Source organism: Embiotoca jacksoni, unplaced genomic scaffold, assembly GCF_022577435.1.
Source record: "Embiotoca jacksoni isolate LCO1_2020_lvr unplaced genomic scaffold, fEmbJac1.0.p SCAF_21, whole genome shotgun sequence".
NCBI lineage: Eukaryota > Metazoa > Chordata > Actinopteri > Embiotocidae > Embiotoca > Embiotoca jacksoni.
Genome location: NW_027185352.1, coordinates 9,607,862 through 9,634,563, shown reverse-complemented (window position 1 = coordinate 9,634,563; position 26,702 = coordinate 9,607,862). Strand labels below are relative to the sequence as shown.

General features: G+C 40.1%; 4 protein-coding genes across 5 annotated transcripts; 2 read left to right on the top strand and 2 right to left on the bottom strand.

The window, feature by feature from the left end:
• Positions 1–3,253: 3,253 nt before the first annotated feature.
• On the top strand, positions 3,254–8,965 carry LOC138202631 (aldo-keto reductase family 1 member B1-like). The gene is made up of 10 exons (XM_069156834.1): positions 3,254–3,408; positions 4,383–4,550; positions 4,690–4,806; positions 4,965–5,042; positions 5,500–5,622; positions 6,430–6,536; positions 6,997–7,078; positions 7,341–7,424; positions 7,555–7,637; positions 7,732–8,965. Exons 1-10 carry the CDS (start codon positions 3,343–3,345, stop codon positions 7,772–7,774), a joined length of 951 nt encoding a protein of 316 aa, XP_069012935.1. The 5' UTR covers positions 3,254–3,342; the 3' UTR covers positions 7,775–8,965.
• Positions 8,966–9,045: 80 nt separating this feature from the next.
• LOC138202632 (aldo-keto reductase family 1 member B1-like) lies at positions 9,046–12,575 on the bottom strand. Its single transcript, XM_069156835.1, has 10 exons — positions 12,396–12,575; positions 11,857–12,024; positions 11,300–11,416; positions 10,975–11,052; positions 10,704–10,826; positions 10,497–10,603; positions 10,293–10,374; positions 9,673–9,756; positions 9,339–9,421; positions 9,046–9,205 (listed from the first exon to the last, which is right to left on the bottom strand). Exons 1-10 carry the CDS (start codon positions 12,459–12,461, stop codon positions 9,163–9,165), a joined length of 951 nt encoding a protein of 316 aa, XP_069012936.1. The 5' UTR covers positions 12,462–12,575; the 3' UTR covers positions 9,046–9,162.
• Positions 12,576–15,386: 2,811 nt separating this feature from the next.
• On the bottom strand, positions 15,387–17,987 carry LOC138202629 (dnaJ homolog subfamily B member 9-like). The gene is made up of 3 exons (XM_069156830.1): positions 17,913–17,987; positions 17,326–17,568; positions 15,387–16,957 (listed from the first exon to the last, which is right to left on the bottom strand). The coding sequence occupies exons 2-3, from the start codon at positions 17,540–17,542 to the stop codon at positions 16,482–16,484; spliced, it is 693 nt and encodes a 230-aa protein (XP_069012931.1). The 5' UTR covers positions 17,543–17,568; positions 17,913–17,987; the 3' UTR covers positions 15,387–16,481.
• A 480-nt stretch (positions 17,988–18,467) lies between these two features.
• LOC138202630 (THAP domain-containing protein 5-like) lies at positions 18,468–23,134 on the top strand. 2 transcript variants are annotated; one of them, XM_069156832.1, is made up of 3 exons: positions 18,468–18,621; positions 18,974–19,160; positions 19,331–23,134. In XM_069156832.1, exons 1-3 carry the CDS (start codon positions 18,536–18,538, stop codon positions 20,033–20,035), a joined length of 978 nt encoding a protein of 325 aa, XP_069012933.1. In that variant the 5' UTR covers positions 18,468–18,535; the 3' UTR covers positions 20,036–23,134. The 2 variants fall into 2 exon arrangements, with proteins under 2 accessions (XP_069012933.1, XP_069012934.1); XM_069156833.1 differs by lacking the exon at positions 18,468–18,621 and adding an exon at positions 18,664–18,675.
• The last annotated feature ends 3,568 nt before the right edge of the window (positions 23,135–26,702 follow it).

The following is a 26,702-nucleotide window of genomic DNA, read 5'->3' as shown; positions in this document are numbered from 1 at the left end:
ATGCCACAAGGAAGTTGTGTTTAATTTAATAAAGACTAATTACAAAAAAAAAAACATCCTATGAACAAACCATCTCCTGCACTACATATGCTAGACAATTAAGTCGTGGCACGTTTTAAGAGCAATTTTTCGATTGATAAATGCAAATGAATAAAACGTGTGTGTCTTGGGCGGCTCAAATGAAATGATCAATCGTTTCAATTAGTGTAATTACTGATCATATAAGCTAATGTATGAAATGATATGATTGTGCTACTTTTCAGCCTCAGTTGAGGAAATAGAGGACACTCATTCACATGTTTTGAAGTGTAATGCTGCCCTCTAGTGGTTCAATGATAGAACCACCAAAATAAAAATAAATTAAAACCGCAAGCAGTGATATACGGGCCCTCCTATATTCCCGCTTGCAGTTTTAATTTTTTTTCTAAATCTCGTTCCTTATTCTTCTTAAAAAAAATTGCTTTTTTTGGAGCATTGTATGAACTTAAACATCAACTTCCTGTGTCACGGTGAAACATCAGACTTAGCAGCATCGCCCTGGCTATACTACATACAAAAGTGACTTTTGGGTCACATGCTGTCTTTTTTTTTTTTTTTAATCACTTTTTGGAGTATAACCTTTTTCTGAGCTGACATGCATGCCTCAAATGGGGATCAACCCGTTACTTCTTACTGTGAGGCAACTGCTTTAATCACTGCACCACTGTCATACATGTCATGCATGTTGTCCAAAATATGAAAAGTAAAGTCATACTGTAGCATCAAATGTATTAATGGGATTTTGGGGGATAAAATTTGTGGTAGTTTGGACAGAAATCCAAGAAGATTTAAACATACCCTATATTTTTTGTTATTGATTTTTATTTTGTATTAGGTTTTTTATTTTTGTATTGTTGTAGACCTAAGGTTTGGTTTTAGTATGACTGCATTTACAACGTAAACCCAAAACCGTGTGGCTTACCCTTAGGGGGACTTGCTTTTCATGAACCATGTGGCTTACCCTTAAAGGGTGAACTATGCAGATTACCTCGAACCTGCGTCTTCATGATGTCGTTTCCAGCTCTGAAGCGGCATTCGTAGACCGCTGGACTATCTTCAGCGCTGAAGAACAAGTCGCGGCGGAGAAAGTGTTTCACGGAGTTCACTCAGAGCTTTCCAGTGACTCAACCAACAGTCTGGTTAACTCAACAGGTAAAAGATTCTACTTCACCAAGGTTGCTATTAATGGTTCAAATTCCACCACGGCCCGTTGATGGTGATTCAACTTTTAGTGAAGTTGAAACATTTGGAGAAATTGAAAAAGTTTTGCATACACTACACACTACAGACATATAAGATATTTAATATCACTGCAGACCATCTTGAAAACACGTATAACTACTATCCAAAGAATGTCTACGGCAATTTTGGTCGCATTTGAATAAATGTTTGTGGACGGTGGAGTTATAGGTTGCAGTGAGCCAAAGAAAACCGGTGGTGCAGAGGTTAGCACTGTTGCCTCTCAGCAAGAAGGTTTGGGCCCCCCCTTTTGTCATTACTTTAAAAAAAAAATTATGAAAAAACAAGTCATACTATAACCAAAAGTGACCCAAAAGTCATTTTTGGGTCACTTTTTGGCCGCCACGCAACGGGCACACCGATCGACAAAAACAAGTTATTTTGATTACTTTTAATTCCAAACATGTTAAGAGTGCACAGACTAAATTTGAAGTTGGTCCAACAAAATCTGTAGGATGAGTTTGTTAAAGTACAACTTAGGGGGCGCTAGCGAGCCATTTGGATAATTCCTTGAAGAACAATAGGGCTTTCGTACCATCAGTGCTTGGGCCCTAAAAAAAGGCGGCCTTTAATTTGGTGGTTCTCAGGTTAGGTCAGTCTAAATTATTTGAGTCCCTGCAAGTGGCTTAAGGGTCACCAATCGAAATAAATGCCACAGTGTGCATAGACTGCGAGACATTTAAAGTAAATTTGGTGAAATTTTGTGCAATAAAGGTTTTTAATTTATTCAGTTTCTAGTTCATTTGTTCTGCTGTATTACATTTATTTTGACAAGGTTTGTAAAAGTTCTCAAAAAGCACTCTTTATATCAAAAAGTGAGTAAATATACAACTGACATTGTTATTTTTCTTTTCATTGGTCGTTACAGATGATTAAATCCACCGTCAGCCTCCTTGATGTCAGCAGTCGATACAAGTTCAGTGCATTTATTGTAAGTTCCAAGCATATGGTACTTTATTTTTCCTCATAAACAGTTTACAGGGGAAATGTTGTGCTTTTTATTCCTCTATCCTTTACGTTTCATCTGTTAGTTTTATGGATTCAGATTTTATACATAAAACATTAACAAATAGAACATGATGCGATATAGTGATGCTGCTTCCTGCTTTATATAACTGCTGTTGCCTAAAATAAACAGACTGACGCAGGAGTGCGGTAGGCTGCAGCCTCCATTCTCCCAAAATGAATTAAAAAGCACAATTGATCAACTGGCGATGGCAGCAACGTCAACAGAAGGCTTGAGACCGATGGGAAATCGGGGGTCACTGGAGAAAGGGCCAAATTATTAGTCTTCACTTGAGCGCAATGAGTTGAATAACAAATGGTCAAGCATTTAAACAATTTAAGGTCTCAAAAATAAACCAGAAATTAATGTGTTTTTCAAGAAACCTGATATTTGTAATTGAAGGCTTTGATGGTATATGCAGGATAGAGTGGAGGACATTGGAGGAGGCTGTATAATGTTTGGACAAAAAGATGCTGATATCAAAATAGTTAACTTTTACCACCCCTGCAATAAGCTTTCATCAGACTAACTGGAGGAATTAGCTACAGCAAAATTGTTATATGAATATAGGAAAGCATAACAGAGGAAGGTGTAATTTCGAGAAGAACTCCCAGAACATATTATGCTTTGCTGTCCAAAATACTTAGCGAAGGGAACTGATACTGCACCTTGAAGAAGTATAGTTATCATTTGATTTTCTTCTTTACAAGATGTAAAAGATACCGTCAAATCTTAGGTAAACGTAACTTTTCCAATTTGATGTTATTTAATTATTAGGTTTGTTCAATGTGTTGTTATATTCCCAATTCACACTCATCTCCAGATGGCGGCAGTAATGCACCATAATGCTCTTTGCCAACAGCAATTTCAATGCAGAAGAAGACGGTGGCTGTCGACGCACCAATCACAGGACGAGTAGGGCAGGAGGGCGGGTCTTCAGGGAATCGTGGTGCTTAAAAAGGAAAAAAAAAAATAATCACATGTCCCCGCAGCCCTGCGTTTGCTGTTGTCATTTGATTGATTTAGACACATCCAGGCTCCGCTGATCCTCTGGAGAAATGGCAACATCGGTGAAACTCAACACCGGCGCCCAAATGCCCGTCGTGGGACTGGGGACGTGGAAGGTACGTTTTATTACCTTGTTGTTGTTTTTCTCGCGTAAGTAAAAAAAAAAAAAAAAAAAAAAGTTCAGCCAGCTGGACGGGTCGACTAAAAAAAAAAAAAAAAAAAGCATGACTGGAGACGTCAAAACGAACCTCCCATCCAAAAAGATCTCCTGACATTTCAACATATAATTGTTACAATTTCCTTTTTTTTATTTTTTTTTTTTTGTTTCGTTGGAAGAACTTGTTGCTTTACATGTTTGTGCCTGTACGACCCGCAACCTGTCAGGACTTGGTACGAACCTTTGGCAAATAACCCTTTCTGGAAACACGATCGTCATGTGCGAAGCTTTGGGTTGAACTCTGCGCAGAGCACGCCTCTCCTCCATTCACTTGCAATCCCACAAAGTCTTTCTTCTGCGCTTCGTTACAGGAAACGATAGTTTGCTTTGATTTCTATCAGACGTCACTCAGCTTGGTCAGACCGTTTTCGTCCATTTGTTTACAATAGAGCCATTCAGGTTTTGTGCACTTAAACTCTTTTATTATCAGACTGGCTTGCCGTTTTCTAGTCTTTACCACGTGCATGTGATGTTTTAATGAATAGTCGTGCTTAAAGACACGCAGCAGTCCGGGTTGGGTTTGGGCCCCGGCCCAGGGTTATGTGACCCCTCCTAACAACTCGGTAGTAAGGACCCAGAGGACACGTTACCTCAACAGTGAGAATATAACGTGACTGGCTCTATTTAAGACAAACTAACCTAACATTGACCAATGGACACGATTTAAGATCTCGCTTCTCTGAAACCCCTCTTTGATTTAAGGACAGTGGCACAAAAGCAAGATGATGCAAGTAATCGATTTTAACAATTCACACTTGGTATAAACGCCAAATATGGTGTGGGTGGCACCGTTTGTCTGGAGGACTCGGAGTTGCTGCACAAGTACGCCGTGAGGTGCAAGTTTGTTATCGGCCAACCGTCCGTGTCTGTTAGTCTCCTCCCGGTAAGGTCGCAGAAGCGGTGAAAGCGGCCATTGCAGCGGGTTACAGGCACATCGACGGGGCATTCGTCTACCAGAATGAGGCGGAGGTGGGCGAGGGTGTGATGGCCGCGCTCAAAGATGCCGTGGTCAAGAGAGAGGACCTTTTCATTGTCAGCAAGGTGAGTTATGGGCGCATAAACGCGCACATGCATGTTCTTCCTCCTCCTTCCGCAAAAAGACATTCAAATCGATGCCGTCCGTCTTCAATACTGGAATACTGATCGTGCGCGCTGACCTCTGTGCTCTTCCCTTTCACAGCTGTGGTGCACTTTTCACGAGAAGTCCACGGTGAGGCAAGCCTGTGAGAAGACGCTCGGTGATCTTAAACTGGACTACCTTGACCTCTATCTAATACACTGGCCCATGGGCTTCAAGGTGACAACACCGTTGTTGTGTCTGTGTGGCAAAACAGAACTGCGCCAGCTGCACTGCAGTTTTTGTAATGAAGTTTTCATGCAGGAGTGAGAGCTCAAATTTGCAGTGTAAATGTAGCACAAGTCTGGAGGCCATTAATCCGTTTTGACGTGTGACAGGCTGGCACTGAACTTTTTCCTCTGGACAGCGATGGAGAGACGATCAATGACGGCACTCACTTCCTGGAGACATGGGAGGTAAGTTATTCAGACAATGTTCGAGTCAAAACGGGTCAAACTGGTCGAGAACCCTTGTTTTGATCCTGTCAGGATGTGTGGAGGAGAACCTGATGATGGCAGAGGATTTCGGTTGCATAACAATGACGAACCATGAAACCACCAAAGCCCTCAAGAAGTTTGAGAGTCATGTGGAGAAGCCAGTTGTTCAGAGGCCTGCAGGAAAATTTAAAATGCACTCAATTCCTCTGTAGTGAGTGGCCTTTATAAGCTGGGTTCATAGAGAATGAAGCTTGAATGATGATGATGGTAGACCAGAGATCACCTATGTTGTTGAATGAAAAATGAACTTGAGTTATGACTTCCCCGAGAGGCACAATTGGACTTGGTACGAAGACGTGAACAACAAGAAACGTCCTCCAAACCTAAACGTAGCCACCTGCAATCTAAATGTGTTTCTTTTGGTTTGTTTTCTCAGGGTTTGGAAGAGCTGGTCGACGCCGGCCTGGTCAAAGCTATCGGTGTCTCCAACTTCAACAGGGAGCAGATTGAAGCCATTCTCAACAAGCCAGGCCTCAAATACAAGCCTGCCAACAACCAGGTACACTGGTCGACAAAAATAATCATCTTGTAGTGACGTCACTGCTCAATACGCATTTGTGGAACATGCAACTTTTCTCCTGGTAACATATTAGAGCGATCTATTGTGTAGCTCAAATATGTAGTCGGTTCACATGTGACATGTTTGAGTCAAGCGGAGGGCAGCAGGGAAACCAATACGCTTTCAGTTTGTGCTTCTTAAAGGGCAAGAGGCCATAATGTCATTATCTGTCTCTTCCTATCAGGGGTCTGAGAAATAAATGTATTGTTAATTCCTAATGGACCAGAGCAGTTTCCCCTTCAGGCGAGAACAATTTGCTCAGGTGACCTTACGGTTTTGTTCTTTTTCAGAAGCACTGTGCACCATCACTGTCCTGCTTGGTCTGGTTCTGTTTTATATTAGATTAAAGCACTATTCTTCTTCCTTTATCATACACGTAGAATACAGAACAAATGTTAAAAAAAAAAAAAAAATGATGCCAAATAAGTACAGTAGGCTCCTTAGGGTTAATGGAAACATACAAATAACTCTATTCTAAGCACAGGCTAGAATAATGTTTTAACTGTAGTAGACACTTTTCAGATATGTCCTCAAACAAGACATCAAATGCTAAATTTAGTGAAAGTGAAGCTTTGTATGTATGCAACCTCATTATACAAAGTATCTTTGACCTTTTTAATGACTATAATGCATATCTCAAAGTGTGCTTTTTGCATTTTGCTTTTGGTTTTTTTTTTTTTTTTTTTTTTTTGCATTTCTTGCATTTTCTGGTGATGTTTCCCAACAATTATTTATTTGTTCCACCAGGTGGAGTGCCACCCATACCTGACCCAGGAGAAGCTGATTAACTACTGCCACTCTAAAGGCATCTCTGTGACAGCTTACAGCCCCCTGGGTTCCCCCGACAGACCGTGGTCAGTAGACACGGCAGTCACATTAACGTTACACTGTTACAGACCGGGCCAGATTTGGTTTGGTTGCCACTGAAGTCTTTTAAGTTCTGTTCTGCCGGTCATATCACTGTGGTTGTTTTCAGCTTGTTACTTTTTTGTTGTTGTTGTTCCTCTTTATTAGTGTTTATTTTGGTCTTTGTGGCATAAATTGTCACGGGAGTAACCCCATGTAATAACCAGATTTATTTTATTCTTTGTCGTCAAACCTCTATTCTTGGCTTTAAAAAGATCACGTGTACATCTGATGATAGCTATTTTTTTTTTTTTTTAGTTGCTGACCTCTGTACATGTTAAAACAAATTATTTTAAAGTTGGCCCCCTTTTCTGAACTACTAGTAATTATTTTGTCCACTAATTTGACAACAATAACTTGACAGCAAATAACTGTGATGCTGGATAATGTGGGTTTTTTTATTTTCAGGGCCAAACCAGACGACCCCACACTTCTGGAGGATCCCAGGATTATAGCCATCGCCGAGAATCACAAGAAGAGTCCTGCTCAGGTACAGCAGTCGCTCGAGCGAGATAATAAATGAAACTGAACTGAAAGAATGTTTTCGAGAGTTGCTGTGCGCACACAGAATTCAATGCTTGTTTTTGAAGATCTATACGGATCATTTATTTTGACTCGTAGTTGAGGGTGTTAACATAGACGCAAGAGAGGAACGTATGATTGCGGTTGCCATTCACTTGCCCCTTGCCGTTATTCCACTCATGACCCCTGATCACATTCACATGTTAATACCGGACCTCCTCCCCCGCCAGATCTTGATCCGCTTCGGTGTCCAGAGAAACGTGATTGTGATCCCCAAGTCGATCACACCGCATCGCATTCAGGAGAATTTCAAGGTAATTAGCTGATCAGCTTGTTTTTTTTTTGTTGTTGTTGTAGTTTGTTTTTCTTGGATTAGCTGTCAGTCCGCTTCACTTGTGGTGCCTTTTTGGTTGGCCGTTAAAACTACTGTTTCAATGTTTGCAGGTGTTTGACTTTGAATTGAACGAGGAGGAAGTTAAAACCATTTTAGGATTCAACAAGAACTGGAGAGTCTGCCCAATGCAGTGGTGAGACTCTCATTGTTTTTGTTGGAACATTTATGATTTTGTAGGTCAGGCAAACTTTTGTTACAATTTCTGTTTCTTTCTTCCCTCCCTGTAGGAGCACAAAGCACAAGGACTATCCCTTCAACGCCGAATTCTGAGAATACCGGTGCCGATTTGTTGCAGGTTGTCAGTGGGTGCTCGAGTGTGCTTTGCTTCTCTACCTTTTATTCACCTTTTTAGATGAGTTTAGACAGTTAATGGGGCTTTGCATCAAATTTACATTTTCATGTGACATTTCTCAAGAGGAAAAAGGGCTTTTTGTTCCCCATAAAGTTTTGCCCATCCTCAGATTTATTTACACCCCATTTGAGATTCTTAAATTGGTGAATGCTCCTTTACAACACTCCTTATTTAACTACAGTAACCCTGAACAGGTTTATGTATATAAATTGGACTAAGGCAGCAGTGCTTTGATATACATTTTAATTGCAAAGTTATATGCACTTACCTCAGTGAAGCACTTAAAGATGTTGGGTAGACTTGCCAGAGGATGAGTCACATGTGGCACTTTGAAGTCATGTGTCTTAACCATGTTACAAAATTGTTACTTTCACTTCTCATATTAGTTGTGGTTTTTTTTTTTTTATATAAAGCATTAAAGGAAAATCCTGTGGGAGAAAGTATAAAACAGAAATTATGTCGCCTACATCACACACACACACAGCCTCTCTTAAATGTGGTTCGATTTGTATCCCCTCATTTAAAATAAATTCTTGTTAGGGACATACATGTCAGGATTGATTACCACACTGTAGAGTGTTTGAAAGTAAAAATTATTATAGATATTTATTATATAACGGATTCTGTGTTGTGACGTGTATAAAGCAACTATGGCAAAGAGGGGTTGTTTATGTGCGGTATGGCAATAAATTAATTCCGCAAAAACTGAACGATCTCGGCTTTGAGTCGGCAGAAAGATGTCAAAAAGTCTGAGAAGGTAAAGTTGAACAAAAATATCAATACTGTGGCAGGTCAAATATCAGTTCACATACACCCAACTGTTCTATTATCACAAACTATATGATTCTGTTTTTCTTTTATGGCAAATTATATACATTAAAAGTGTTTCTCATTAGAAACATGAAGTACAGGACCAGCAAGTAACTAAATAACCCTCCCCAACTTTCTTAATTTTCTTGTTTCTGGGTATTTTTAAAAGACAAATGTTATATGTATCTTTGGTTGGTATATTCTGTACTTAATGTGCTCGTGTTTATGAGGATAACGGGGTCATATTCCCAATCATATTTGCACTGATTATTTAGTCAAATAAAACTTTGCAAGCTTGAGCCACCTTGTTTTTCACATTTTCAGTGAAATTCTACCGTTCTCTCTCCAAACAGGACATATGAAAGTTCCACAACAGAGAGTGGCTTAAAGTTTTTTAATTCTGCAGTCAGTTACTAGTTTAATAACACTATGACGTTGAATAAAAAAAAGCTCCACCGTTGATGCAAATTAGAAACAATGCAGCATGTCTGGCGAGTTAGTATTCTGTATTCAGGGGGAAGTCTTTGTGTTTTGAGGCCCTGTTTAAAAAAAAAAGAAAGAAAAGATGAACAGGCATTGCTTGAGGTTAAGACTGTTTATCTGATGAAGATGATCTAATTTCTTTATATCTCTTTTGGGTTTTTCCCTTTGTGTCCCTTCATCTTTACTCACCATGACATTGAGAATCCTCTCATGTTCTTGTTCAAGCTCAGGATGGTCTTCATGTCTTCTTCGCTCAGCTCAAAGTCAAACAGCTGAATGAGAAAGAACAGTTAATAGCCAGAGACAAACTCCAGAAGCAGCCTAATTGAAACCCAGCAAGTATCATTAGTAAATAAATTCTGCTAGTGCTGTAATGGAAGATAAAAAAATATATATATATATTTGCCAAATGCTAGATCCTAAATACAACTAACAAAACAGATGTCATGAAAGTGTGTTGGCTATTTACGCATCTGAACTGAGATCTGAATATATTAGATTAGTTCAACAGACTTTTTAATACCTGGAAATTTTCCTTGATACGATGGGGTGTTGCCGACTTGGCAGTGACAATCACATTCCTCTGGACGTGGAACCTGATGAGAACCTTGTGGGGAACGGGTTCATTAGTCCAAAGCAGTATGTCAATCCTGAACATCACTGCCTCACCACACAATACCGCACTGTTTAATTTCACATGACTAGAGGTTGTTTTGTTTTTTTAACAAGCCTTGTAATCCACCATGTGACTGCTTGACTTTGTTTTCTTTGACCTTTGTCATTTAACTTCTGAAATGCAGCATTGCATAGTTTCAGACAAAATAATAGCACATGTTTTGGGGAGGTTTCCTGTTATGCGAGCGTGCACCCGCTGACCAAGGGCCGTTACTACAATACAACATCTGTTTGTTCCCCAATTCCTGTGGTACACTCGTGCTGCTGCAATCTATGAGGCCTCTTTTGTAAAAGCTTTAAATTGCAAACAGTATATACAGATTATGCTTCCTTAGCTCTGAAAATAAAAAAGTTCTTTGTCATTTTGTAAACTTAGCTTTGCGTAACATAAATCCAAATTCATTCATCGCTTTATACCAAGAAAAACAACAGCTAAAAAAAAGTTGTAGATGTTTGCTTTCCTTCTACCTGTGCCGGAGTCTTGTTGTACTTTGTGGCGATGGTCTGAATCTGAGGTTCCTCCAGCAGAGAGGGTTCGTCAGACGAAGCCCTTTTCAAAATAAAAGCCAAGAAGACTGAGTGACGGGTAATATTCTTGACAAGTAAACACAACCAACATTTTTTTTTTTTGCGAGTCCTGTGTGTAATGGTTTGTGCTGTCCGTCCTCTCACCAGGGCCTGTCGGGAGAGCCCAGCGGGCCGTAAGCTGTCACCGAGATGCCCTTTGAGTGGCAGTAGTTGATGAGCTTCTCTTGGGTCAGGTACGGGTGGCACTCGATCTAAAGAAACGCCCAAATGCTGTACATTTAATGTTCTTATTGTGCTTTTTTTTTTTTTACAGTACATTATGCTCCATTTACTGAAAGTATTGTTGTCCACCTGGTTGTTGGCAGGCTTGTACTTGAGGCCGGGCTTGTTGAGTAAGGCTTCCATCTGGTCTTTGTTGAAGTTGGAGACGCCGATAGCTTTGACCATCCCGGCGTCCACCAGCTTTTCCATAGCCTTTTAGACAAAAGTACACGTTGGTGTTCGTAAAGCTCCTTGTTTTGCACAATTTTGTAATCTAGCACAATATTTCATTTGATTTACATGCTAGCAAGTCAGTCGGTTTATCAGAGTGTCAGTGAGTGCAATGAGTTCTTTGAATTACCTCCCAAGTGTCCAAGAAGTCGCTGCCATCGGGAATCACCTGGCCCTGCTCGTCTGTAGGAAATATGTTATCCCCTGGCTGTAGTAGCAAAAACAAGCATGTCAAATTCAGAGTATGAAGGAGGACAGAATAATTTGTATCTGATAATAATGCTTATTAAATCATCATATAGGTATAGGTAGGGATTGTAGGACAAGTACAGTTTGCTTAGACAAGTAAAAAAAAAAAATGGCCAAATGTTCAGCTTGACCACCTTCTTTTCTTTAGTTTTTGACACAGGGTTGATGGTTTTCTACAGGAGTGTGCAGCACAGATGCGTACAGACCTCGATCCCCATGGGGAAATGCATGAGGTAAAGATCCAGGAAATCCAGTTTCAGGTCACTGAGAGTCTTCTCACATGCTCCCCTCACCAGAGATGGAAGGTGGAAGGTGCACCATAACTAGGGGAAAGCAAACCTGGGCTTTTACCAAACGTAATGTCTGTGTGATTTCAGGGTGTAGTGTTTATGTGGATGTCGTAGAGCCCTACATGCTGTTGGCACAATATCTCCGCAGTCAAACAAGCCACATATTTCCCCCAATGTAAAAAAAAAAAAAAGTAATTTGCATGATAAACAATGAAGGAATGTGGAAGAAATGTGGATGCAAACTGGAAGAATAGCGCGACTAACATGTTTCATGTGCTTTCGCGGACAAGACTGCCTTGTTAGCTCACTGACAAAGAATACAAAAAACAAAAGAACTAGTATCTCCAAAGGTAGCAGCTGCCTTGGAACCAATCTGAGTCAAATTGAGGAAAGTAAAAAATTAACTCCTCGACATGTCTATCTATGTTTGTAATTCTCTGTCCTAACAGACATTTGTGAGTTCATTGATTTACCTTACTGACAATGAATAGATCCTCCCGCTTTACCACTCCTTGGTCAATCATTGCGCGAATTCCCACCCCAACTTCTTTTTCATTCTGGTACACATAAGCACCATCGATGTGCCTGTAGCCAGAACTTATAGCCACCTTCACAGCCTCTGTGACCTTCCCATCGTCTGCCTGCAGAGGGGGCGCATAGCAAACGTGTATGAATCAATACAGCCAGTACAATATGTGCCAATCCTCCTGAATGGAAAGTACATCTCTTGACTTGCACTCTGATCGGAGGGTGATGTGCAGTGAAATGTAAATAATGGCTGCCTTGGAGCAGTTCACGTTGAGCTAAGTCAGTGTAATAATCCACTTGTACAATAATTGCACTTCTTAAATAACGTGTTCAATTTAGTGGACATTTATTACATGCAAAAAAGAAACTACAATACAGATTAAGTGAAAACCAACGAAACACTGAGGGGTAATGAGAACTGAAACATTAGGTGAGAGGCAGTCCAAAACAGATCAGCTGTAAGCATACAAATATTCAACCTTACCCTCCATGTTCCCAGACCCACGATGGGCATCTTAGCTCCATTGTTGAGTGTAACTGCAGGTATCATCTTGTTGATCTTCTGTTGATTTTCTCGGCCTGGCGGGATCAGTCAACAAGCGTCTGTTTCGCATGCAGATCTGCACTCCTCTCCCCCGCCCACCGCCCGGAGGGGCCGGCAGCTTCTGGTGTAACAGTCAGTGAAATAGGCGGGGTCACTGGGCAGAAAGAAAAATGTGTGCGTGTGTGGGTTTGATTAGTGACATAAGAGAGGCACTGGCGGGGGCAGGACCCCGGTCAGCACAACATGGCGTGATCACGCACATAATTTGGACAATATGGCACGAAATGTCGGCTGATTGTAAAATAATGCCTTCATCCATTCCGAGCAGCATCTGAAGACTCGTTCTCCTGCTTTCTTATTTACACAAGCCTGAAGAGATTACCGTGCTCCGTATTTATTTCAGTTTTAAACCTGGATATGTCATGAATAAAACACCTTTGCTCGATATTATTATCCCAACATTACTTGATTTCCATTGACCGACAGCCGCTTGCAATTGATGCCAGCTGCCATCAGTCACAGCAAGTGTTAAATAATGTTGTGTAGTTGGAATTGATTTCATCTCACTTTACCTCACTCCAGTTTTGCTCATTTTTAGGACATAAATATGTCCGTGTTTTTTTTGTTATCAAAAAGTAAAACAATAGTTGCCTTTTATGTTGTTCTTCCTCTACTTACTGTGTACAGTTAACTTTGATGTCCAACAGTAAACAGTGGTGGAGGAAGTTTTCAAGTCCTTTACTAAGTTTAAGTATCAATACAGCAATGTAAAAATACACCATTAAAAGTTAAACAGCAAAACGTAGTTAAAGTAAAAGTACTGTTCCCTCTAACTGATGTTATTATATGACATTATTAGATTATTAACAATGACACATCCGTTTGTAGACAGCATGCTACTGTTGTAGCTGCTGCAAGTGGAGCTAGTTTGAACTGTTTTATATCCACGGGCAGCAGATAAATCATAGGAATTGTCAGTTGATTATAGGAGGGAAAAGATTAAAAGACAAAGTTCTGATCAAATCTCTTTTCAGTTTTTTGACTTTTTCTCCAGTCTTTTAAAAAAAAGTTTGCGGAGATATTAGATGAATGAAACCAGAGAATAGAGGGAAATGTCACTGTTTGGAGGAGCTGTTAACAACTCGTAGACATCTAAAACATGACCTCAACTATACACATATAGTACTTCAAAATTATAAATATTAAGTGAATAAATTCACTTTTGTTACTTTGCACCACTGCTTCTATGAACAAATAGCTGACTCCTCATGCAAGAGTTTTGAAAAGGTATTGATGTGTAGAAACATGCAGTGGTCTGACATGTCAAGTCCAGGTTAAGAACTGATGAGTCGTTGCACGAGTTGACAGAAAGAGTTACCGGTTACCGCAGGCCATCTTGGATTATGGGAGTCGATTGGCTACAGTAATGGTTAATTAGTTTGATATTAAGTGTGAAGGGGGTTTTGATAAAGCCTCCTGTATAAAGCACCACGTTGATAAGAATGGACTCCTGCATCTGTGGTTTCCCTGCGTGGCGCTATGTCAAGCTCACCTGATACAGAGAATACCGATGATGAATCAGGGTTAAAAAAAATCAGGAAGGATGAACCTGCGCAGGGAGAAGAAGAGATTCAAGTAGTTAATGTTCAATCGTATGAAATACTGAAAACCTCCAGTTTCATTTGAAGTGTAAAAGTACACACAGTACACATCAATGAAGCTGTGATTCTGTGGCTTGTTCCAACAAAGTAAGGATACAAACAAACCTGTATTTAAAGAGACATCACGTATTTTCTTTAGGTAATAGACTATATTTGATTATGGGAGCTGACTCATGTTTGTATTATATCAACATTACACAGCACTAAGTAATACGCATGTTTGATCTGTAATCGCAGGTGTGCTCACACCCCAATAGCCTGCCAATCTACATGGTCATGTAACTTGTCAGCTGGAGAGGTTAAAAGGATCGGTATACCACTGGGTCTCTTTTCTTTTTGATCAATTTTGGGTTAGAGCTCATGGGCAATCAGCCAGATTGCTTTAATTCCAACAGATTCCTCCTCTCTGCCATGCGCTTTTCCTTCTGACAACCGAGTTGCCAACGATTGGTTGCAGCTCATAAAAGTAAATACCAAGCATAGATGCAGCAATATGGTTGAACTCGTTTCATTTCTACTTTTATTATTGATGTAGCGGTGGCGGTGCTAATGAAGAGGGGCCCGCCTACTGCTGGCAGTGGTGACTTTTAACACATTCATGTCTATATCCTGATTAGGTTCAGATTAAAGCACAGTTTTAGCACTATAATTGGTTTTTACATTGAAATTTAGAGCAGCAGAGCAAGTTCATGTTTTTATTTATTTGTGAGTGCGTTTGCCCTTCCGTGAAACGCCTTCTGTTGAATACACTTTTATCAGGTCACATTTATTCTCTAATTCACCTGATCACGTTTAAAAAACAACAAGGAAACTTCTCTTTTATGTTCAATTTCCCACCAGAAGATGATCTCTTTGTCACGGTAAAGCTCATCATAGACAATTTTCAAACTTTTTGATTGTTTTAAATTGGTTTTATCTCCATCACCTGCCATTCCCGCTCAGGCTGTTTCTGACTGTATCCTCAACTAACCCCGTCTTCAGATCATTCATTTTGTTGTACAAAAAGGTTTGAACAGTAACTCGCTGCGAGAAGTCATTAAGCTATTGGATACCAAAAAGTTCGCGAGACGAAGCCTGACCAAATTAGCACACAAGAACCATGCTGGTAACTTACTTTATGCTAAAAAAAATTTGCCTCGGGAGCAAATTAAATGGAATTATTTGTATTGAGATTAGAATACACTGTAAACGATAAATCATTTTTTTTTTTTTTTTATAATTAAGACCAATCAATTTCTCACCATTCCCCTAATCCAATACAAAACAGACATTTACTCTTATAACGTTTTATTCATTCTCAAAATATTATGCAACCACTCAACATTCAGAGCACTCTCAGCTGACACACACACACAAACAGCACACACACACACACACACACGCAGGTGTGCAAAGTGCAGACAATGATACACTACTGTCTATGGAAGATAGGCAACATGAAGAGCAAAGGTTATAAATATTGCACGTTATGATCAGTTTTGGAAACTTTTTCAGACCATTCAGCTTCACCGGCAGAGGAGCCCGGCGTTTGTTTTTTGTAACCATCAAAGCAGATGAGTGACTACGCAAACTTTTGCCTGCGGTTTCGTTGACCAGTATTTGCCACGGGACTGATGTTCATTTCCTACCCTGACCGAGTGAAGGTAGATGCAGCTCTGCAGGAAGAAAACTAAAACGAGGTAACAGTTGATAATGGTCAATCTGCGCGCACACTCCAGAGTGTGAAGCATCCGCGCATGCTGCAAAATTTCATGCGTGTGCTATAAATCCGAATTTGTGAGTACTACATGTTTTTTTTGTTTTTTTTTTACACACGTAATTAAATCTTTAACCAAATAATGAAAATTCAAGAAACAAGTTTTGTGCGAAACTAGATTACCTGGATTAAAATGAGAACAAGGTTCATGTTGTAGAGAGCACAATAACAGTATGGCCAAAGAATGAATGATGTCACAAGTGCACCGTCTAATATTTCTTACTACCGCATAGCTTTCAAATGAAAAAAAAATGTATCTTTTAATCTTAGGCCATACCTGAGTCTTACAGATCGTACCATCATAAAAAAAAAAAAAAAAAAAATTAACACAAGTAAACATACTGAACCTGAAAAGCTACATAATGGGGAGGTATCTGAACGACTTGTTATCGAGCAATAGTGTGTACGAGTTATATTGCTTGGAAGCAGCCGTTTATCAGGCCAACTTGGATATTTGTTCGTAGAGGAAATTACATACAGAAACTTACAAAAGCCACACGAAAACATCCTCTGCTCCACCAAGTGATAAATTAGGATTCAATTTCAAAACAACAACCGAAAACCCAGCAGTGTCCCGAGTTGCTGCCCACCGACGTTCTCCCCGTTTTATCAGGAGCAGTCAGTGAAGGTGGTCACCATGTTCCCCCTGCGCTGGGTCACTGTCCTGCAGTGCTGCTTGCCCGCGCCCTGAAATCGTCCGTCAGTCCTGGAGCCGTGCGCGTTAAAGGAGAACATCTTCTCCAAGTCCTCGAACATGTCATCGAAGAGTCCTCCGCCGAAGCCCCCCTGCTGAAAGCGCCTTCTCTGCCCGTTCACGGCCTCCCGGTGAGCCTGGAAGTGGCTGTCGAAGTGTCTCTTTTGGTGGGCTTGATTGTGGGAGTGGGAGTGAAAGTGGTGTTGATGTCGCTGCTGTTGACCAAAGTGGTCAAAGTCTTTGAAAATGTCATCAAAGTTGAAGGACTGGTAGTGCTGCTTGAAGTTATAGCCTCCTCCTCCTCCTGGTCTGTGGCCCTGCCCTGATGTCGAGTCGTGGCCAAACTGGTCGTACTCTCGCCTCCTCTTGTCGTCCGATAACGTCTCATACGCTGGAAGAGACAAATACACTTCACATAAATGTGTGCTTCAGCTTTCTGCTGCACTTTTCACTGCGGAAAAGAAGGCGTGTCAGCAAATGTGTTCTTAATAGCATTCAGCTGTTCCCATGATGTACACCAATCAATCAATCAATCAATCAGCAGAACTGAGACACATCTGTCAGGGAAGAGCTAAAACATCCTTCCTTTTAAAGACCAACATTAAAAAAACAAAAAACAAACCTGTGATCTTATCAATGGCTTCCCTTAATATACCCGTGCTGTGACTATAATCTATAGGGGGGGACACATCTGCCTGCTCTTCTACTTGGTGAATTGAGCAAGTAAACAGAAGTATTTCCCCGTATTGGCTCACTTACCCTCAGCTATTTCTCTGAACTTGGCCTCAGCGTCCGGACCCTTGTTTCGGTCGGGATGGTACTTCAGGGCGAGCTTGTGGAAGGCCTTCTTGATCTGCCGCTCGGGGGCGTCCCGGGGCACCCCCAGGATGTCGTAGTAGTCCCTCTTGGCGAGGATGAACTCCGCGATGAGCAGGACATGCACCGCCAGCACCAACACCGACTGCGCCGCGGCCATCGTGCCGGTTTATTCAGCCTTTTCAGCTGTGAAAAGAGCGCGGTTGTTTTTTTTTTTTGGTTGGTTTTTTTTTTGACGACGTTTTACACACTCGAGAAACACGGGGACTTTACCAACTAGTTTCGAGATTTAGGTAAACAACTACAAGACGTCACGTAACTCTGCTAGTTTCAACCCAGAGAGCGACTCCCAAAAAAAAAAAAAAAAAAAATGACAACGCGCTGTTTTTTTTTTTTTGTTGTTGTTTTTTACTGGAATAAAGGTGAAACTTAAACCGGCTCTGCCTTTGAAAAGATCGTTCTGTTGCGGTTAAACAAACAAAACAAGCGCGATAAAATAACCTCCATGCGCCCTGAAAAAGAGGGATTACCTGGAGACGAGGTGACAAACAGCCCGGGGATACCTCCGTCCGACGACACAACCTCCAGCTGACGCGAAACGAAAGCTAACTGTTGTCGACGAGCTGCATTCCTGAGCAGTAATAACACGACTCGCAACGCGATTGGTTCATTTCTTAACGCGGTGACTCCGATTGCTGTGATTGGTGGAAACCGTGCGCACGTGGAGCTTCCAAAAGAACAAAGATGGAGCGAAATGGAAATGTGATCCTACTTCCGTCTTCGCTTTGCCTTAGCTTGTTGGCTGAGGGCGAGAGACCTAAACGTCAATGTTTTGTTACGTGTGTAATAATTTGAATGTTTTTTTTTTTATTTGTATAAAAGAGTTGAATGGTTTAGGGGGCATTCTGTATTGCCTCGTCGCAGTTTTGCAACCATTTGTGATTGTGAATGGGGATGTTAACTATCTTTAAAAAAAAAAAAAAAGAAATGAAACAAACGTCATCTCCGGTACGAGGGGCTACGAACCGGAAGTGTTCGCGTACAAGCTGTTTTCTGTTTTCAAAAAAAAGAACTGTGACCATAAACGTGTCTCTACCAGGCGATTTTTTTTTTTTATTATTTATTTATTTTTTAATGTAGTTTTACTGCAGATATGCCGCGGTACTGCGCCGTGAAAGTTTGCAGAAACCGCGGGGGGACTGCCTCAAGACAAGACAACAAGAGAATCAGCTTCTACCCGTATGTTTCCTCTTTTTTTGTCAGCTTTCTGTGACTGTTTATGTTAAGAAGCAGGTGCTACTTTTTTTTCTGCTATCTTTAACATCATTAGTCGAAGATGATGGTTGTTATTAAAGACAGGAAGAAGACAGGAGACTGAAACGATAGATAGATAGATAGATAGATAGATAGATAGATAGATAGATAGATAGATGGATAGATCAGTTATAGTTATACATAAAACAAAAAGAGCAATAAGAACCAGAGGTGCAAATTAATAAATCAGTATGTACCGATGATAGTACAACAGTGTTTTAAGCGTTTCTGATTTTTTTTTTTTTTTAACAGTTCTTCTTTGTCTTCTCCTGTAAAGGTTTCCCTTGCAAGACAAGCCCAGGCTTCAGAGATGGGTGGACAACATGAAGCGGGAGGAGTGGACCCCGAGTCGACATCAATATCTGTGCAGCGAACATTTTACAGAGGACTGCTTCGACATTCGATGGGGCATCCGATACCTGAAGAATACAGCCATCCCTACCGTTTTTCCTTCCCTTGAAGATGTATGTATCGGAACAAAATTGTCTTGCTATTCATCTAAACATTTTCTGTAAATGAAAAAAAATATTTACTTTTGTACCCTTTTTTTTTTTTTTACCGTTCCAGAATTGTGCAAAATTGTGTTTGTGTTTTAAGATCTACTTTAATGTGCACCTTTCTCCTTTTATCTCAGGATGGTGAGAAAAAACTGGCCACTGTTAAAAGAAGTCCAACGGCCAAACCCAGCACATCAGACACCGACACTGAGCCCAAAGGTTATGACTTTCCTCTTGGTAAGAGGCCACTCATTTTGAGCAGAACATGCAAATTGGTCCAGTCAAGAACAACAAACAGTGATGTTGCGGAACACACAGAGATGATCTTTGAACTACCTCTGGCGTCGGACACTGGGTTCTCTTGGCATTCAAATCTCTCTGGGATGCAGACTGCTGCTTGTGAACCCCATCTTAAAGAGCAGTCTGACTCCACCGTGACTGTGCTGTGCTGCGAGCCACTTGGTCCTTTCTCCAACGGAGAGGCAAATGTGGACGTGGCTGCCCTCCAAGCAGCCCTGGGCCAGGCTTTTAGCTTTGTTCCCGTGGAAACGGTTGAGGACCAACCCGAAGGCTGTTTTTTGGAGGACATGGGACCCAGTGATGGAGAGCACATTTCTATTTACGAGCACTCGTACTGCAGACCGGGCACTGACAAAGACCAGCTTTGGAGTAAGATTTTAAATTTGCATGCGAAGATCCTGGAACTGGATCGCAGGGAGGAAAGCACCGTGGCTAAAATCCGAGCTCTGGAGAACGAGATAGCCCTCCTGAAGAGGGATGGTGTGGTTTTTAAAGAGAAGCAGAAGGTATTAGAAGATTATATATCATCCGTGTTGCTCTGATTTTGCACCCTGTGGCTGTGCATGTATTTTAATTGTTACCATTGTGTCACTTTAGCAGATATGTTGCACATTCTCCTTACGTACCTTACATAAAGCACAGCAGCACAAATTGCGCCCGATTTTATGGTACGCAAAATTACACTCATATTTCCATACGACAGATGGATATCTAATTAGCATTTTATGTCCACATGGTGGCACTGTGTGACCTCTATGATATTTCAAAGGTTCAGTGGGGGCATTTTCAGTGGCTTGTTGCTAGGCATCAGTGATATACAGTACTGTGCACTTTTACATGCGGCATCTGAACCCACACAAAGTCATAAAGAATTATCTTAGAAAAAATGACTCCTGCAATAGATGGTGTTGCCTGTATAGAGTGCTGGTCAAATCAGGATTACATGAAGAGACAATGAAGACCGAAATCCACAGAAGAACTGCGACAAGTCCTCCAAGATGCTTGGAGCAACCTTCGTGCTAAGAACCTTGAAAAACTGCACAAGTGTACCTGGTGAACTGGTGTTGTTTCAAAGGGTGGCCAAACTAAATATTTATTCATTCATTCATTGCCATCGCTGAAGAGGTTATGTCTATACCTGCCCAATTGCAATGTAACTTAGTGGAATGGTTTAGCACAGACATAAGAAAAAAAAAACTATGAAATTTTTGTGGCAGATTCACAAATTGTTTTTCACTTTAAATAACATTGCCTTACAGGGCATTAGGCCTACTAAACACCATCTTTAAATCCTCTGGGATACACATGCACTTGCTCAAATTTAACATATCAAGCAGTCTTTATGGAGAACAGTGGTTTCATAAACAAAAGGCCATTTAGAAGCGTTTCTTGATATCAAGTAGTTATTTCCAAAACTATTCTAATATTTTTGGAAATATATTCAAACATATATTGTGGTTGCAGTTGCAGATCTGCATAAAATAATATAATATCTTCAAGTGCCCTTCCATTTCTTTTGTTTGTTTATTAAATAAATTCCAACTAAGTGCAGTAAATACAAGCTATTATTTAAAACGTGTGCACAGTACTGTATATCCAAGATATTCTGCTCTATTGTGTGATCAATACTTAACTTGTAAATGGTTATTCTACTGTTTTTATTATGCGGTACTTTAACCGTGTCGTATTTTATTATCTACTCTGTCGGCAGTTGCCTTTGTTAGAGTTATTTGGTCCACTATATGATGTCATGTGTTATGATGTCACTGTTATTTGGGTCCTCATATTTTCTTTATTTACCTTTTGAGTAGCATTCAAGGTACTTAAATGTCTCGTTGTGGCTAACAAGTGGAAGTGTAAGGGCCCCGCCCTGCTGCTGTTGTTCATCAAAATGAGCCTAAATGATGCCTTTTTATTGGAGTATCGCGACTCATTAATGAAACATGTTTAATAATTTGATATACAACTGGCAAAATTTGCCCCCTTTTAACTCGAGTATTAATTTGATTGGAGAAGCTGCTTTACAAAAATTTTAACGACACAGACTTTAGTTCGGGGAATCTTATTTGATTTCTGCACTGTGCTTGAGTGTCAGTACCACGCTGTCATTCTCAACAGCCTCTTGCGAGTCCAAAATGTTGCGCGCTGCTCAAATAAATCCCTGATGGCTTTTCTTTGCAGCAGAATTAATGGTCTTGTAACTGAATTGTTTTTAAGCATTTTCATCCCAGGGTGCTTGTTGGTAATTGTTTTATGCCCCACAATTAGATGAGCATGAACTGGCTGCAGGATTTCTCTCCCACCTCTCCACCCTTGGGTCCTGAATTAGTCATCATAGTATTTTAGTCACAAGATACCTAATCTTATTTGAAGCAGCTTTCCAGAATAAAATTGGCCAAAGGCCGTCTGGTCACAGAATGGAACAGTGTGGATTGTCACTGTACTCCAACCTTTTTTATTATTAACTCGCACCTGTGATAAAAAAAAATAAGGTTGAACGACATGTCGGCACCAGGAGGAACATCCAAACCAGCACCTTCGTGTTTGTGACAAAAGAGAAAACATATCCGCTGTAGTGTTTTATTGAGCATCGCTTATTGTTTTGCATGTTTGATTAAACTAAAAAGGAAGTGTATATTCATGGTGTTTCTTGGATCTGCAGTGATATTTAATTTGATACACCTCTGTTTACTACATCACCTGTATGGGAGAGAAGCCAAATGGGTTTTTTGAATTAAATACAAAATGCTAGATTGTACATATGACAAGGATTTGTGGAGCGTAATTTCAAATGACTCCAGGCTGCTGCATTAGATAAAAAGGCTGCAGAATTACGCATTTCCACATCTGAGAACGAGTCTGGGCTTTGCTGCACTGGCATGGATTAAAAGAAGGGATTCTCGAAAATACTATTGAAATTAAATTGTTGTAATCTTGTTGCGTCTCGGAGGGAAAACACATCGTCACAACTGTGCATTCGGGAACTAATGCAACGAGATTTCTCAGAAAAAAAACAAATGAGTGAAAGTCTTGATTTGAAAGTAAAGTGGAATACTATCAATCATGTGCAACGTCAATGAAGTTACAAAGTAATTCATAGCCAGTAAAATGGAAATGAACCAAAGAATAGACACTGTCAGACATAGACACTGTAAGAGAAAAAGGTTATATAGAAGGAAGGTCTTACGATAAATCAGTTTTTAAAATGCATTTGCAAAAATTAAAACCAAATCTTGCTGTGCTCAAAGGAGCTTTACATATCTGTAACAAATGCCGTTTCCCCTGTCTCTCATCAGTGCTGCAAACAGCAAATTATCATTTATTTATTATGTTGAATACCAGGACCAATATTTTTCATTGTTTACTTACAAGCAGCAAAAAGCTCATGCATGCAGCTGTCAACATCATAACCGAAAGAAATTTGTACATCAAAGTCAGAAGTGGATGATGGACAGCCAGATGTTCTGTTTCTCTGTACAGTGTCCAGACTGAGAACACAGGTTTTTCACTTGATTGTTTTTAATGGGGATTTATTTTGAAAAGCTTTCATCTAATTATCATCCAGCTCTGTATGAAAGACCATGTTGTACTCTGTGCAAGCATTGTATGCTGGCATAAATATACTGTCTCTCAGCTTGTGAGCTTTTGAAATGTGTGGTTTTTCCTTTGCACATGTTTTACGTGTCAGCCGTGGTAAAACTAGTGCAGAGAGACTGTTTATCATAATAACCCAACAAACTTTAGCCCTCTTTAGTGGTTTTACAAATCAGCTTGTAACCTTCTCTTCTCCCTCTCAATAGGATAGAAAACATCTGAAAAGATGCAAACACACACTCTAAAAGGGAAAGTTTCCATCGTCCTGGATTTAATGACACTTTTTTTCAGCTATAGTAGAGATATATCCAGGGATTGGTACAGCTGTTGAGACTGGCCAGCAGCATGATGATGGAAAAGACTGGACCTAAAAGACAGAGAAATGGAGGTTGAGTTGATGACCAGTTTTATAGAATATCAAAAACCTGAATACCATTATAATGCCTCATGAGATTGCACATACATAAATATAGAACGACCAGAATGTACCCAAATGAAAACAACCTTATTTAACGCACTAATCAGGTGTCATTTAGTAAATCTTATAAACCCATAACCTAAAATACATAGTGAAATAGAAATGTATTTCTTTCCTAAACATATGGCTCTCTGAATAATGATAAAATATCTACATTCTGTGGTAAATTACACTTTGGCTTTACTTAAAGCGTTCAGAATCAGAGGTGGATTTATTGGATTTTATAGTGGACCTAAAACTGTAGAAATATTCTGGCAATTCTCTAAAGTCTGTATTTTACCACAATATACTCAGTGCTCTCTGTATTTATTTACCAGTGTAATATAATGTTTAAAATATATGTAAATAAAGTATACTTTCTGTGCCAGCCCCAAACAGCTGGAACGGCATCTGTTCATAGCGATTAACGCCCAATGTTTATAAAGCTTTTGCATCTTATACGTCTGACAAAAGTTGTTGACTTGATGACTGAATCAAGATATACCGAATCAATGGTGAAAATAAAACACACTAAGGACGGGATTGAGAGTAATTGCTCTTGGAGTTATCATAAAAGGTTTGGCATTTACACTGAGGAGGCAGTGACAGAAATGTATGAGTGAGTGAGTGAGTGAGTGAGTGGCAGTAGAATATTGTCCCCGGGTGAGTACAGACAATCTTAATTGCTTAAAACCAGAAAACACTATTCTTTTGTAGTGTGTGGTCCATCAGAAATAGAAGGAATGAACTTCAGAATTCAGAAAGGCTCCATTTAGATTCCACCTGCAAATCAAAAGGAGAGATGTTAATATTCTGAGACTGTTTGAGTCAAAATGAGCAAAGCCCGTAAGGCAGTGAGAAAAAAATAACTTGACAGATGGCTTGATGGCTAAAATTCTTTAATAATTATAGATTTTTCACACTGAGTGAACCAAACCTGATAACTCAAGCAACGGTTATTTAGACACACCCTTGAATTTTTGTATTAGGTTTTTTTATTTTTGTTTTGTATTGTTATTGACCTTTGGTTTGGTATTAGTATGACTGCATTTACAACCCAAACCCACAACCTGAGTGGCTTAACCTTAGGGGGACTCGCCCTCCATGAACCGTGTGGCTAACCCTTAAAGGCGACTCACTCTCCGTGAACTGTGTGGATTACCTTGAGCAGGGCACAAACTCGCGTCCTCATGATGTTGTTTCCAGCTCTGAAGCGGCGTTCGTAGACCGCTGGACTATCTTCAGCGCTGAAGAACAAGTCACGGCGGAGAAAGTGTTTCACGGAGTTCACTCAGAGCTTTCCAGTGACTCAACCAACAGTCTGGTTAACTCAACAGGTAAAAATATTCTACTTCACCAAGGTTGATATTAATGGTTCAGATTCCACCACGGCCTGTTGATGGTGATTCAACTTTTAGTGAAGTTGAAACGTTTGGAGAAATTGAAAAAGTTTTGCATACACTACACACTACAGACATATAAGATATTTAATATCACTGCAGACCATCTTGAAAACATGTATATCTACTATCCAAAGAATGTCTACGGCAATTTTGGTGGCATTTGAATAAATGTTTGTGGATGGTGGAGTTATAGGTTGCAGTGAGCCAAAGATTTGTCACAATGCAGACCATCTCCTGGGGAGATTAGTGGTGCAATGGTTAGCATTGTTGCCTCTCATCAAGAAGGTCAGCAGTTCAATCCCCCCCTTCTCATGGCCTTAAAAAAAAAGCATATAGCATGTCATCCAAATTATGAAAAAAAAAAGTCATACTATAGCAACAAAACAAAAAAATTGTAAATCTTTTTTTTAAATCATGACAAAGGGGTATCAATCCCCAAACCTTCTCGCTGACAGGCAGCAGTGCTAATCACTGCACCATCTATCTTACCAGGAGTTAGACAGCATTGTACGACCAAAATTGCCACAGACATTCTGTGGATAGTACATATACATGTTTTCAAGGAGATCTGCAGTGATATTAAATATCTTCCTGTAATGTGTAGTGTATGCAAAACTTTTTCAATTTCTACAAACATTTCAACTTCACTAACATCAACAGGCCGAGGTGGAATTTGAACCATTAATATCAACCTTGGTGAAGTAGAATCTTTTTACCTGTTGAGTTAACCAGACTGTCGGTTGAGTCACTGGAAAGTGCTGAGTGAACTCCGTGAAACACTTTCTCCTGCCGCAACTTGTTCTCCGGCGCCAAAGATAGTCTTTAAGAACTGGCCCCAATAACACCATTTTTATTTCCATCTCACTCTGATCTGAGTACATTCTACTTTTCACACAAATGCTATTGTCAAGAAATACCACCCTACTGTTACAGAGGGGGAAAAAAAAGCTTCTAACCTTTTAAGAGATATATGTGTAGGTAAAGCCACCAATGTGCCTCCTACAAGAAATGAGTTTCAGGTGAATTGCTCCACACAGATGTGCGTTTAATTCATTACTATGTGAACATGGTCCTTTTGAAAAGGCACCTTGTTAGAAAAATGACTCATAGGCTGTATTCAAAATCAAACATATCGGACATTTATTCTTGCAAGAAGGAGCAAATACATGTACACTCAAAGAAAGGTGTCCAGCATTGCTCGAAGTCTCTCCTCCGTAGTTCAGCTTATATACAGTGTGACAAACAGTTGACAGTCACCCCCATTTCCTCTGTATATCTGATTTTGTAGATAGTACCGAGTGAGGTCGTAGGTCACAAGATAAAGGTACAGAGACGTTGTAACTGAGACTATAGAACCATGCTGTGCGACGGATAAATGAGTGCATCTTTTCTGAGACGATGGGAACATGTTGTGCAACAGATAGACAAACATTTGACAAGCCTGATGAGTTCATTATTTTCCCATCACACCTCCATATTTATGAACCTTTAGGGCATCTGCCTGGATTTGTCAATTGGTGGACAAATTATTATCATTCAGTCTGCAGCCATTGTCACACAAAAGCAACAGCCTATAGCTCCCCATGCACTCACCTACCATTAGAATCCCACACAGTGATCTTATATCACAACTCTTTTTGATGAGGGTTTTGCTTGTGTTTTGCCATGACTGCAATAAGCTCAGCATGTGAGTGCTTTAAAAAAAAAAAAAATTCTACAGCTGTGTACAAGTCTGCATGTTAGCCAAGAAAAACA